This window comes from Eublepharis macularius, chromosome 6 (genome assembly GCF_028583425.1).
Source record: "Eublepharis macularius isolate TG4126 chromosome 6, MPM_Emac_v1.0, whole genome shotgun sequence".
Taxonomy (NCBI): domain Eukaryota; kingdom Metazoa; phylum Chordata; class Lepidosauria; order Squamata; family Eublepharidae; genus Eublepharis; species Eublepharis macularius.
The window spans coordinates 78,357,844-78,371,503 of record NC_072795.1 but is presented as its reverse complement, the minus strand read 5'-3'; the positions used below and the strand labels follow the sequence as shown (position 1 = coordinate 78,371,503).

The following is a 13,660-nucleotide window of genomic DNA, read 5'->3' as shown; positions in this document are numbered from 1 at the left end:
CTCGTACATGGCTGGTCTGTGGCGATAACAATTGGTATCTTCTTTGGTTGCATAATAGGCCAAGTCTTGTGAAGAAATGGGCCACTGGCTAGGCCTCCTTTTATCAGAATCTGGCTCAAAAACAGATCCTGAGGACCTTACCTATGACTATGTTGATGCAGACAGGGTATCCTGCATTGTGAACGCTGCAAAGAATTCATTACTGTAAGTTATTTTGGAGGCAGATTGAACATTCTGACCTATTTTCCTCTGGTTGATTTTGAGTAGTTCTGTTGATCCCACAAATGAGATGCTTTTATTGGAAACAGGATGAATGTCAGGATTATAATTGCTAGCAAAAAGCAGCAGCAGGGTAGCTCTGATATGTAAATAGCAGCTCTCCTCACATGAGGAGCATGCAAATGAAGAATGCGCTGCAAGGAACTGCAGAGATTAAAATCAACAAAATGTTGACTTGCTTGCATTACTTTGTGACATAGTAATTGGGTCCAGCCAATGTATGTGTATGTTCTTTTGCTAGGAAATATGAAGACTTGCTTTGTTTTTTGTAATTTCTTCACCAGAGCAATCGCTTTTATGATGAAGCTTAAGTTTCAACATTACATGCCTCAGACTCTCCCCACATATGTGTAATATGATCATTTCATATCATAGATATATCAGTTTTTGTATATTTAGAAAAGGTATAGTTTATGCTGTCTCTAAACCTAAAGTTGTCAGGGTTGAGCATAATTTTAGAAACCAAAGCAGAAAACCTACTTTGAAGAATAAACCAACCAAGTTAAAAACCATGCCAAATCCCAAGATATTAGAATGAAAGTTGTCCATTAAAACTCTATTCATACAGGAATATATGAAGCTTCAAATTTTGATGACCTTCAAGGAGATGATCCTATACCGTGGGGGAGTCATCCCAAGCATTTCTCTATAAGTGGTTTCACTTTGCTTTAATCTGTGGGAAAGAGGGAAGATTAATAAATACTGAAAAAGTAGCTCTAAGATCTTGTATTCAGTTTGTATATGGTTGTTTCCCAAAATTTTGAATATTTGAGGAAGGATTTAAGGCAGAGCTAGATGAATATGCCTTCAGACTCAAGGGGTAGTGATGGGAAGATGTGCTTTTATCACCTGACCAGTGGAAATTTCTCATAAAACTTTCCTTGGCTAGCAAAGCTTTCAGTAGCTAGTACTCATGCATATTGAAAAACTTACCTGCAGAATCATGAGGACTACAGCCATGGATTTCTCTGAGAATAAAATTAAGTGAAGTTTTTTTATAAGGAGGACTTAACATTGTTTTCAACCTTTCCTCTGCTGTTTTCCCAAAGCAAGCTACCACCCCAAACTGTAACCCCACAGGAGAAAAATGTAGCACTACCCTTATGTTTTCCCTGGAAGAGGCAAATAGAGGTTTTAAAGAGTCAATAGTATGCTCCTTTGCCATCCAGAGCAAGGCATGCAGAGGGGAAGGAGAGGTGGGCGAGGAAGGGTGCAGGTGCTGTTGCTCTTCTGTCCTTACATGAAAAAGAGAGAAACTGCTGGGTTATCTTTAAAAGAAAGGATAAGAAAGTGGAATAGGGGCAAAGTGCTACTTTTAATTGCTTGGAGAATGACTGACTGCTCCTGAGTGACCATCTGTCTACCCTACATTACACTGTCCAGCGGCAGAGTGTATAGAAGCTCTTAAAAGGCATGTGGCCTCAGACTATGCTGTCACCTCATTTAGCGTCTGCTGCCCTCTGAAGGCACATCTGCTATCATTCTTTCCAGTTTAATGCAGAGGAAGTACTCCGAGCCCAACACCTATATTGATAACCTGCCAAAGGGAAAAGAGGAACAAGAAGAGCTCTATGATGATGTAGATGTTCCAGAGACCACAGAGGTAAGGAGTTCTGGTGAAGGGTATTCTGTTTTCTAAGGGTTGCAAAGTAGAGAGAACATTTCAAAGAATAAATGATCCTAATGCTGCTGTTAATATTGACCAGATTTAGACAACAGGTTTGAAAGGCAGAGGTATAGTGGTTTAGGGCATTCTGCATCTTACTCTTTGCATCCAGTGTCGGATGGCCTCCTACCTTGTGTTGAGCTAAGAACAAATGTCTGAACAGCAGTGCTTTATTTTCACTTGCATGGCTGTCAGATGAAGGCCTTTCTCCTTTTTGGATGGAGCAGTTGCTCATATGAGGATGCATTTAATCTTGCACAGGAGGAAATACCCCCAAATGAGAACAAATGTGAAGGGGAGCAAGACAGAGTCTACTTAGACCTCACACCTGTTAAATCTTTCCTTCATTGTGCTGGCAAGAAGCATGCTCAGATGACCCCTTCAGCTTCCCCATCTCTACAAAGAGCCTCCATTAAGAACTCTACAGACTCTGCCAAAGACCCATCCATGATGCCTAAAGAAGCAGATCTGAGCAGAAGGTCAATGGAAATTCCAGACCAGGTACTCCACAGAAGGATGCAGACTACTATTGAGCCATTTCCAGTGTTGCTTCACTGTTACACATTCTTTTCTGTTGATTTCTAACCTAATAGAGACATCAAGACATAGATGAGCTGTTGCCTCCACGGACAACCACAGTAAAAATCCAAACACAACAGCAGCAAATTGCTTTTCCTCAAAGTGGCCCTGAGATCAAGGACACCACTGCAATTGTGACTGTCCCCAAAGAGAAAATGGACCGGCCCAAGATCGTGAACACAGGTGGGTCTGCTCACTGCATTTATTTATCCAAGAGCGAAGGAAGGCATTTGTGGTACAGCATGTGTCTGTGTCTGCTGCTTGAACGCTTACAGCCCATCCTAAAACACTATGGCAATGTATTTTGACTGCCACGGTGTGGAAAGGGACCCCATCCTGGAGAGCTGTACTTAAGTGGTAGAGCACAAGCAGAAGCCCCAGGTATAATTCCTAGCATCTCCAGTTAAAGGATCTCTGATAGCAGGTGTTGAGAAGTCCCTTTCTGTGCCTGAGAATCTCTGGCCAGTAGCTGCCAGCCAGAGCAGATGATACTGAGCAAGATGGGCTAATAGTCTGACTCAGCTTGCTGTGTTGAAGGTTCCTGCAATTCTGGCATACAGCGGAGTGAACTGCCACAGTCTGTTTTTGCACCTCTATTTGTAGTGCCTGTAGAAACCAAGCTAGGCAAGAACAGGACAGAGGCCGAGGTGAAGCGGTACTCCGAAGAGAGAGAGCGCCTGGAGAAGGAGAAAGAAGACATCCGCTCTCAGCTGGCCCAGCTTCGGAAAGAGAGAAGAGAACTGAAAGAGATGCTGATAAGCTGCACAGGTAAACCCATTGCCCCTCATTTCTGTTCAGCATGTTGTCTTGAGAACCAATGGAGGAAGGATGTTCTTGAGCATAATGTGCCAATACTGGATGAAGACAGAGAGATGGCACAGTTGCATGAAGCAGGGGCTAGTGCTGTGCTTTCACTGTATCACTCAGATGGAAAAAGAGCAACTCTTATGTCCTGTTGTAGGCCTGTGAAATGAGGGGCTTTGTTTTGGTTTTGCACACTTATTTCATAGACTTGCCCAGGAAACCTCCTTTGTTTTACAACTTTCTTCTCAGTAATGGTGAAATAGAAAGCTAAGAAATTCACAGTACAGTGGGAAAGCTAAATGAGAATACAAGAATTGCTAGATTAGATCAAAATCGCTATCTAGTCACTATTCAGTTTTCAAAAGAATGGACAAACGAGCCGTGGAGATGATGGCCTGCCTGTTTAGATCTGGTATTTAGAGGTATACAGCCTCTGTTCATGGAAAAGCCACCTCACAATAGAGCTATCCTCCACAAACCTGTCTTAATTCTTTCAAAAACCAACAAGGCAAATGGTGATAACTATAGAAACACCACTTGTGGTTATCAGCTTTGCAAATTGATTATATATTGTAAAGTGCTTCCTTTCTCAGTTCGGAAACTATTGGCAATCAGTTGTGTGTATGTGCAGACCATGCTAAGTGATCTTGACAAACGCATACGCACCAGAAGAGATGGGTGCATTAAAGAGGATAATACCTGAAGTGGTGTAAATAGAACAAGTGTACTGGGAACACCTGTTCAGAAGGATGCAATCTAATGGAGGATGAGAAAACTAAGTTAGTGATTGTCTGTCTTTTTCTCATCCCAGGAGATGTCAGGTTTACTTCCTCCCTTACTCATGAGACAAGAAAAGAGAGGGAAGTGGGAGCTGATTTCTGATAGTGCCAGGTGCCACGAGGAGCAGAGCTAACTGTTCGTGTTCTTCTATCTCCACCCCCACCCCCCATAAACACACACACACAAGAGAAAACAGGGAAGCAGAGGATGCGTGTGGCCTATTACTGAAAGAGCGTCAACATCCATTTGTGCTTCCCTTGGCAGATAAGAGCCTTTTGTCTTCAAAGGAACAAAAACTGAAGGAAATAGAGGAGGAGTGCAAAAAGAAAGAAGATCAGCGTGTAGACTTGGAGCTGAACCTGATGGAAGTGAAGGAGAACCTCAGAAAAGCAGAATCTGGTCCTGTTACACTCGGCACAGCTGTGGATACTACACATCTGGAAAACGCAAGCCCCAAAGTATGTAGCAGAGCTGAAATTTTGTGGAATTGGCTCAAGTACTACTTCATTAGGGTCTGCTATTTCAGTGCAGTAATGATCAGACATCAAACTTTATAGGTGTATTTAGACTTAGTGTTTTACTTATCTCTGTTACTCAGAGGTGAAACTATCCAACACAATTTTTTTCCAGTATATGTGGATTTTGTATTAAGAGAGGGTTTTTTTGTTGTTCTAATGGTGGCTGGTTAGTTGCTTCAAGAAAGCATGTTAGCAGGGCAGGAAGTCAACAGTCCTCCTTACTGTTTGTCCTGAATTTCTGGTATGCAAAGTTATACTTCTTTTAAACATGGGCGTTCCATCTATTTATTATAGTTAATAAGCATTGATTCCCAGATTCTCCATGAATTCATTTAATGTTTTTTTGTTTTGTAAGCCAAGTAGCCATCATGATACGCAGTGGCTTTCACAAATCATAGGACCACAAAAAAGAGACTAGTATAGAAAGTATAATAATCAGTTGGATTGGGCTTAGCAATGCATCAACAATTAGAGGTCCATAACTCTGGGCAAGAAAGGCTGTTTGATCTCCAGCAGGTGGCTGAGGAAATGTATGCCCAATGTATAACCACAGCCATTATTTTTGTCCTGTAAACGCAGGTGAAAGTTGCCAACCCTGTGAATGGCACTGAGAACTCACCAGTGAATTCAGCAATGGCATTGAAAAACCGGCCTTTATCTGTTATGGTCACAGGGAAAGGAACAGTTCTACAGAAAGCAAAGGTAAGGCCCATAGTGAAATGACCCACATTAGCTTTCCAAGTGACCAGTACCATCGGTTAATTGCAACTGAAATGGCCACCACTGCTGTACATGTACCAATGCAGGAATACTAATACGTAGCATAGCAGTTGGAATGGGGACAGACCACATGTGCACCATCCATCTTAGCTACCTGGGAAATGATGGCACTAGAAGAAACATAACCATTGTTACTTATGTTTCTCATATTCTAGTTCCTCGTGGCTGATGAGAGCTATTGCTGCAGTGACTCAGATGCACAACAGTTGCATCTATTTTCATTTTTAGGACTGTCCATGAACCAGCAATTGCACTTCATCAGCCTAAACCATTTTTCAGACTTCGTCCAGCATTCAAATATGATTTTTCTTACTGCTTAATTCTGTCCTGTCTCCCATTCAGGATCATACTGTCTCTGGTTTATTAAGGCAATTCTAAAATACAAAAATTAGTAAAACAAGGAGACTGAAGTTCTTTTTTTTTTGGCTGGGCATCACTTACAGAAAGAAAAGGAGCTACAGGAACACAAAAGAGTAGAATTTAAGTACATGACAATATGATGGTGCTGCCTGCTGTTTTTGGTCCATTATATGTTGCTGTCCACCATTCAGACCAGAGGGGGGGGGAGCTTTTTGATACAGAATATTGGGAGGCTACATGGTATTTATCTACATAAATGCTCTTTTGTTTGTCTGAATCTTGTATGTTTTGGAGTCCAGGTGGGTTGTCATGGACCGGGAAAATTCCAAACTGTGCTGTTCATGGTTTGTCATGTTTCACAAACCATGAACTTTCACAGGCCGGCTCTTTCGGTTAATGAAAATGTCACTTCTGGGTCTGCAGAAGGTCTGCAGAGAGCACATCCACCACCACCACCATTGCCTAGGAAACTGATTGATCGGCGCCAGGCTGTCTGCAGTGATGAGCCGCAAAACGAACCAAATGAACTGGGCTAAAATTCATCATGGTACATGAGAAATGAGCTTCCATGAACTGCCAGTTCGCAAACCATGAACTGGCCCGGTTCGTGATGAACTTTGGTTCGTATTTCGCTTCATGCCTGCGTCTAGTTCTCATGTTTGTTACAAAAACAAATAGGGGTTTTGTGGCTCCTTTTAAAGACCAACACACTTCTAGAAAGATGTTAACTTTCTTGGTCTGAAGTCCTTGGTCTGGAACCCTCTTCATGAGATGCAAAAAGATAGAGTTTTGAAGCAATAGGATTTAAATATTAAGATTTTTGAATATCCAAGTAGTGATTAATTATGTTCACATCCAATAATTTAATTCCATGAGTAGCCTCCCCCCGCACCACTTTCTAATTAGTGGCCATTATTTGTGTGAGTAACAAACCAGAATTCTTTCTCCAGACATCATCTTTGTGTTTTATCTAGGTTGTTTTTACTGCGTGGGGTGGTTTTTTTTTTCCAATTTACGTACAAACTCTCTTGAGCCCTATGGAAAGGCAGTCAATACATATTTTAAATAAATATTGGATCCCTTTTGAAATCTGAAGACACACTTTTGTGTATTCTTTTGCAGGAATGGGAAAAAAAAGGTGCTAGTTAAGAAACCACAGCATCTAGGATGGACTTAAGACTAGAACTGGCCCTACATTGACCAAAGGACACTATTGCCAGTACATAAAAATATTCAGATGAGATAAAACATGGCTGATAACATACCATGTCATCTGTCTAGAAAAAAGAATGGACCTGGGACCTATATCAACATGTTCTTCAAAATAAGGATTGTGCTCCTTTTAGCAGAGTTTCTTCAAAATAAGGATTGTGCTCCTTTTAGCAGAGTTGTGCTGTGTAGCTAAGAGAGTTAACACAACTGAAAATATTGCTTCTAACCTTATTGATGTCATAAAAATGTTGCTGTACATAAGGATGCTTTTGTGTATTTCTGTGCTGGTGTTTTATTATTGTACAATCCAAGATTTGTCATTAATAACAGAACATGAAGTTATGACTTTAAATAGGATCTGTGTAATCCTTTTTGTTTTGTTTTGTTTTTTGTTTTGTTTTGTTTTGTTGCCAGGGCCATAGGAGAGGTAAGGAAGGTAAATACAACTGAGAAGCTAGCTACCATTTCATCTGTCCATGTTTTCCTTTGGGCAAGCTTTTCTAAGCAATGAAGAAATTTTTAGAGCAACTGCGGGGAAAAACAGTAGCACAGCTAAGAATTAGGAGCTGTGTAGAAGATTTCCCATAAAGAAATTCTGGAAATCAAAGCATGCAGCAATTTAAGTTTCAAAGTGTAATGTTGGTAGGCAGAAAACCTCTCTGCTGTGCCCTTGGAGTTTGCAGTGATGCATCCTGATCCACAGACAACTCCCACATGGCAGTGTCAGGAATGGTGCTGCAAAAGCATCCCACTGCACAAGTAACTTTCCTTGACACTAAAGTGTAGTATATGAATGGGAGTTCAGCTGGATGATCAGGAAACAGAAGTCCATTAAAGATTAAATTACAAAAATTGACAATGGAGGTGGGATTTCATTCCCATCTTCCAAAACATGTTTAAAGTACTGTTGGATAATTCTAATGCTCTAGAATGCTCCAAATTAATATACATGTAATGGTAGATTATAAACTCAGTGGAACAGATGCCCCATCACTTCTGTATTGTGTAGATTCTTTAATAGAGTGATTATGTAGTATAAATGGTAAGTGGATGCAGAAGCAATAAAAAACCACTACCATAGAATCTGGAACATAATCATATCCAAATGATTGTGAAGAATGGAACTTTCAGTGTTCTTTTTCTTAAAAGGTAAAGAAGACACATTGATGTAGGTAGGGTTACCAATCTCAGGGTGGAGCCTTGAGTTCTTCTGGAATTACAACTGATCTCCAGTCTACTGAGATCAACTGCTCTGGAAGAAATGGCCACTTTGGAGGGTGGACTACCTGGCATCACATCCTCTCTGGGCTCCCTCCCCAGGCACTGGCCCCAAATCTCCAAGGATTTCCCATGCCAGTGTTGGCAATCGTAAACACTGAGGTCCCTCCCATGGAGGCAGAACTAAACTTTTGTACAGTTCTAATCTAGTCCACCGGGGTGGGGGTGGGGGGGTGGCATCAAACTAGAGAGAAAGTATAGAACAAAGAGCCAGTCCCATTTCTGAAACAACAGACTAAAATAAGTCCACAAGCAAAAGACAAGAAAGAACATGTACCACAGATGTAATGAGACTGCAATGCATACTTTGCTAATCAACAAGCAGCCTCTTAAGTAATGTGGCAAACAGAGAGGAGGATGAAGAACTCCACTTCATTTTGCCCCAGAACAACAAACCCAACCAAAGATGTCTTCCTTTTCATTAATGAGAAAAAAACATTCACAGTGGACCCAATGTTCTGCTCCCTTTTGGAAGGGAAGACATCCGGCAGAAGGATGAAACATAGGTGTCCCTCCCCCATTCCTGGCATGGTTTGGGCTCTAGGGCAAGATGAAAAGACTGACTGGCAGCGCCTACAACGCTCCTCCCTTTGCTGAAGAAACTGAAAAGAAAGACTAGGCTGCCTTGTTGATGCAATGAGTAGGGCCCAACATACCCCAATGACTAATTCTGAACTATTATGGGTTTTCATAAAAGAAAAGAAGAAGGAAACAAATAGATTTTTCTCCATTAATAGGCTCCACAATTGCATAGCCTCAGAAAAACAGAATCACAGAGTTGGAAGGGGCCACACAGACCTTCTAGTCCAACCACCTGCCCAATGCAGGATGAGCCTAAAGCATCCCTGACAAATATTCATCCAGCCTGTTCTTGAAAACTGCCAGTGAAGGGGAGCTCACCGCCTCCCTAGGCATCTGATTCCACCTTTGAACTACTCTGACCGTGAAAAAGGTTTTCCTAATATCCAGCCGGTTCATTTCTGCATATAATTCAAGCCCATTGCTTTGAGTTCTATCCTCTGCTGCCAACTGGAACAGCTCCTTGTCCTCCAAATGACAGCCTTTCAAATATTTAAAGAGAGCAATCATGTCTCCCCCTCAATCTCCTCCAAACTAAACATTCCCAAGGCCCTCAGCCTTTCTCCGTAGGGCTCAGTCTCCAGACCTCTGATCATTCTCATCACTCCTGCACTCTCTCAATTTTGTCCACATCCTTTTTGTAGTGAGGCCTCCAGAACGGCACACAGTACTCCAGGTGTAACCTGACCAAGGCAGCATAGAGAGGGAATATGACCTGCGATTTCGATGCAATGGCCCTTTTGATACAACCCAAGACTGAGTTTGCCTTTTTTGCCACCGCATCACACTGACTGCTCATATTTAGTTTACAGTCCACTCTTATTCCAAGATCTCTTTCGCATACACTACTACCCAGAAGTGTATCCCCCATCCTGTATTTATGCTTCACATTTTTGTGGCCCAGATGTAATACTGTGCACTTACCTATGTTGAATTACATCCTGTTCACAACCGCCCACTTCTCCAGAGTATTCAGGTCTTGTTGAATTTTAACTCTATCTTCTTGGGTGTTTGCCACTCCTCCCAATTTGGTATCATCAGCAAATTTAATGAGTAGCCTGTTTACCCCTTCATCCACATCATTGATAAAAATATTGAAAAGTACCGGCCCCAAAACCAAGCCCCGTGGCACCCCACTGGACACCTCCTTCCAATCTGATGAAATGCCATTGACCACTACTCTTTGAGTGCAGTCTTCTAACCAGTTCCCTATCCACTGAACTGTCCTATAGTCCAGTCCGCAGTTTTCCAGTTTACCCATTAGAATGTCATGGGGAACCTTATCAAAAGCTTTACTGAAATCCAGGTAAATCACATCGACAGAGTTCCCATGATCCAGTAAGCTCATCACTCGATCAAAGAAGGAAACCAGGTTGGTCTGACAAGATCTCTTGGGGACAAAACCCAGCACTATTCCCAAATAGGATGAAAGCCCGAGAGCAGGCAGAACCGCAAGAAGTTTAAAACTGCCTCTATAGTCTGATGGGCAACCCCCCCCCACACACACGCGCACCAGGATGTCCTCCTCCTCCTCCTCTGAAGAACTAGAAATTCCCTCCTTTGAATGTAGCTTTATGCATCCGAGTTCCTATAAATAGAAGTAATATTAGACCAAGGTAGGACTAAACCGATCTTTCTTCCAAAGACAGTAACATCAGCATATGGGTTAGAGTTAGGTATAGGCTCTACACCAAAAATTGCAGGCTTTAAATGTTTGCGTAGTACTAACCAAAATGTTCACTGCTTTAAAGACTGCAGCTGAGAGTTTATCAAGTTTTGCCACCCAAGGGCTTTCCCAGACAATCATGCTTCTGAGCAATAAGTATACATTTGCGTTCATTAGTCGTTCCAGAAAATTCAAACCTCTCAAGAGTAGCATTTTAGTTGTGGGGAAATTGAATTTTCTTACTGTTTTGTCATGGGGGAGGATGAAGTTTCACCAGGTAATGCTTATTTTGTAGTTTATAGTGATTTTTATACTGTAATTACACGAGTAACACAAATGCCTGTTGACTAGTACCCATGACATTACTAGTTATCATTGCTCATAGCTTCCTTCATATCGTGCCATTTTAGAATATTTTAAAATAAATGAGCCATTCCTCTGCTGTATCCTAACCAACCCAGCACATTAGAGTCTGCATCTCCTAAATGTTTTTGAACTGTTTAAGACAATGAATGCCTCTGCTTTGCTTATATTCCCTTGTAGCCTCTAAATTTAAAGGGGGGAAATCCTGACCAACTTGCAAAGCTATTGAGTTGGAAACAGCATAAAATTTAACTTGTGAAGAAATGCAAGGAAAAGACCATGGTAGCTGCTTGCACTAAGTAAAATTTACTGTATCCCCATTTGTATTGCCTCTTGCAAAAGATGTTGTGCAACCAATTTCTGACCATTATAGTATACAGGGATGAGGTGTTTGATGTTGCACAAGACTATTTTTGTTTCTGTTTGTGCATCAATGGATCCACGTAATTGTATCCCGCAACCATGTAGTATTTTCTAAACCCATTTTTTCTTTTTGAAGTTAAAAAGTTCTTTTATAAGTTGTTAAGTTTTTTCTTTTAGTAACTTTTAAGTACTATTGATTTCAAGTGAGAATAAAGAATATGCTTAAAAGTTTCCCCTGAAAATCAGATTGGAAACCTGACCTGAAGCTTGTTCATTCTCTTGATGCTCAAAAGTGCTTAACTTTGGCTGGATCATGCCCCCAAAAGGCAGAGCCTGAGAATTCCAGAAGGACCATACTTAGGAACAGGACACAAACTCAAGTTCAGAGCATTCCTTGATATTTTTAAGTGGCAACATCATTAAGCTAATTGCCAATCAGCCCTGATGTACAGATACATACATCTGCAGATCAGGACCACTTGGCTACAAACCAGATGGATTTGCACACTTTGGGGGACAACTCAGGTTTGCAGAATATATTGGGGACGGTTTAAGTCCCCCTCAAACAAAAGTTTTTCTGTGCATGTGCAGAAAACGCACTTACCTCTTCTTCTGTCACAGGCAGCAGGGAGGTCAGGTGGATCTGCAAGAGGCAGTGACAGTGTTGGGGAGGAGAGGCCCTACCCCCACCCTGCCTAGGAAGTACGGAGTCAGGGGGAGCCACTACAAACATTTTTGTCCTTGGCCCAGGAGAGTGCTGCCACTGTGGCGAGGCTGGGGAGTAGGCTGGGAGAAATTCACTGCTGAGAAGCTGGGGGGTGCTTCTCCACTCCCCAGCTGACAGGGGAATCGCTGCCGTGAAGAAGCTAGGTGGTGGGCTGAGGGGGTAGGAAAAAGTGGGGCAGGGCAGGTGAGCTAGTGGTGATGGAGGGCAGGTAGTTTGGTGCTGCTTCCTGCAATCTCCCCCCTGCAATTCTAGTAGACCCCATCTCTTGTCACCTCTAAAGGTTTTCTCATATGATGCTAACAGTCTCTACATTTCAGAGCAGGAGTTTCTTTAAACAAAACACAACCATGTTAAGTATTAGCGTATTATACAGGCTTTTGTAGACTAAACACCTGTAAAACACACACACACAAAAGTCCACAGGTTCTAGGATGTGAAAAAGGTACGTTGTACTACTGTCGGACAATGGCTTGTAGTTTGCCATCTCTGTTTAAAAGTTTGAAAATGTAGCATGTCTGCAGTTGTGTTTGAAGTATGAGTCTAACAGGCCAGCCTTCAGATCCTATACATTTTGTGCCAGTGTTTATGTCTTCAGTGCCATTGTAAGATTTTTGTGATGCCTGTATTGCATTATCATTATTTGCTATAAATTGCTAGCAGTGCAAGTTTTAAGCTGGGGCATCATGGCAGAAAAGAGGTAGAGGAGTACAAGTTTTGGGACTCGGATGTCTGTCAACTGGAAGCATGCGGGGGGGGGGGGTACCATTGGTGCATCAATCAACTCTTTTACATCATGGTCTCTGCTAAAGGTATTTTCCTGCCATACAATTCTGTGTCTCTGCCTACCAAAAATAACCAACAGTGGTATCAATGAACCCAGATATTCAATACATGAGCAGATAATGTCAAATCTAAAATTTTCAATTAAAAAAAAAAAGTATGCTTCTACAATCGCTGTGTTCCCAGCTTAAAATTATTTTCTTTTGTAGAAGTGTCTTCAATCAATTGTTATTTTAGGAAGTTTTTTAAAATAAAAATTGAAATGTTGGCTATATTTTAAATGCTTTATACAAAATCATTTCCATTGTCAAAAACGAAAGTGTTGCTATTGTTTTAAATTCTTTGTACATTCCTACTGCTTCTTTTCTGTTCACTAGAGGGCCCCCTTGTAACATGTCACATGCATCAATAATAATGCATATATGTCCATGGTAATCATTTATTAGATTCTTTTATTCTACCTTTCCTCAAAGAAAGCCAGGATGGCGTACATAGTTCTCTCCGCCTAATTTTAGCCTCAGAACAATCCAATGAATTGTGTGAGTGGTTTCTGAACTGGGCTGCTTAATTGATTACTGATCCTATTTGCAACATACTCAGATCTTAAATCGTGCATACATACCATTTGAACTATCATTGTTCGATGACTCGCAGTTGAACACGACTGCCTCTTTAGAAAAGCATCATGGCTTGGGTGGTACTAAGTACCATCATAGGTTGAACTGGGCTGGCGTTTTTGTTTTGAGCTTGTCAAACGATGACTTTGCACGAAGTCAGCCCCTCCCCAAGGAAAACTGGTAGAGGAGGGTCAGCTGCACTTTAACGAATTAGCTACCTTTATTTAGTTAAATATTTATATCCTGCTTTTCCTCATGACTTAAGGATCCTCTTCGCACTTATGAAATCTTGGTAAGCTTCCAAGGAAA

At 41.5% G+C, this 13,660-nt stretch overlaps 1 protein-coding gene across 2 annotated transcripts in view; it reads left to right on the top strand.

The window, feature by feature from the left end:
- Positions 1-13,108, top strand: part of AFAP1L2 (actin filament associated protein 1 like 2) — a 124,990-nt gene extending 111,882 nt beyond the window's left edge. The window contains exons 12-19 of one of the 2 annotated variants that reach the window (XM_054982928.1): positions 59-204; positions 1,771-1,882; positions 2,309-2,446; positions 2,539-2,707; positions 3,128-3,292; positions 4,373-4,566; positions 5,206-5,328; positions 6,889-13,108. In XM_054982928.1, the coding sequence (XP_054838903.1) occupies positions 59-204; positions 1,771-1,882; positions 2,309-2,446; positions 2,539-2,707; positions 3,128-3,292; positions 4,373-4,566; positions 5,206-5,328; positions 6,889-6,915 (1,074 nt within the window). In that variant the 3' untranslated portion in view covers positions 6,916-13,108. Of the gene's footprint in view, positions 1-58; positions 205-1,770; positions 1,883-2,206; positions 2,447-2,538; positions 2,708-3,127; positions 3,293-4,372; positions 4,567-5,205; positions 5,329-6,888 lie in introns of both variants that reach the window. The other variant, XM_054982927.1, reaches the window with a different exon arrangement.
- The last annotated feature ends 552 nt before the right edge of the window (positions 13,109-13,660 follow it).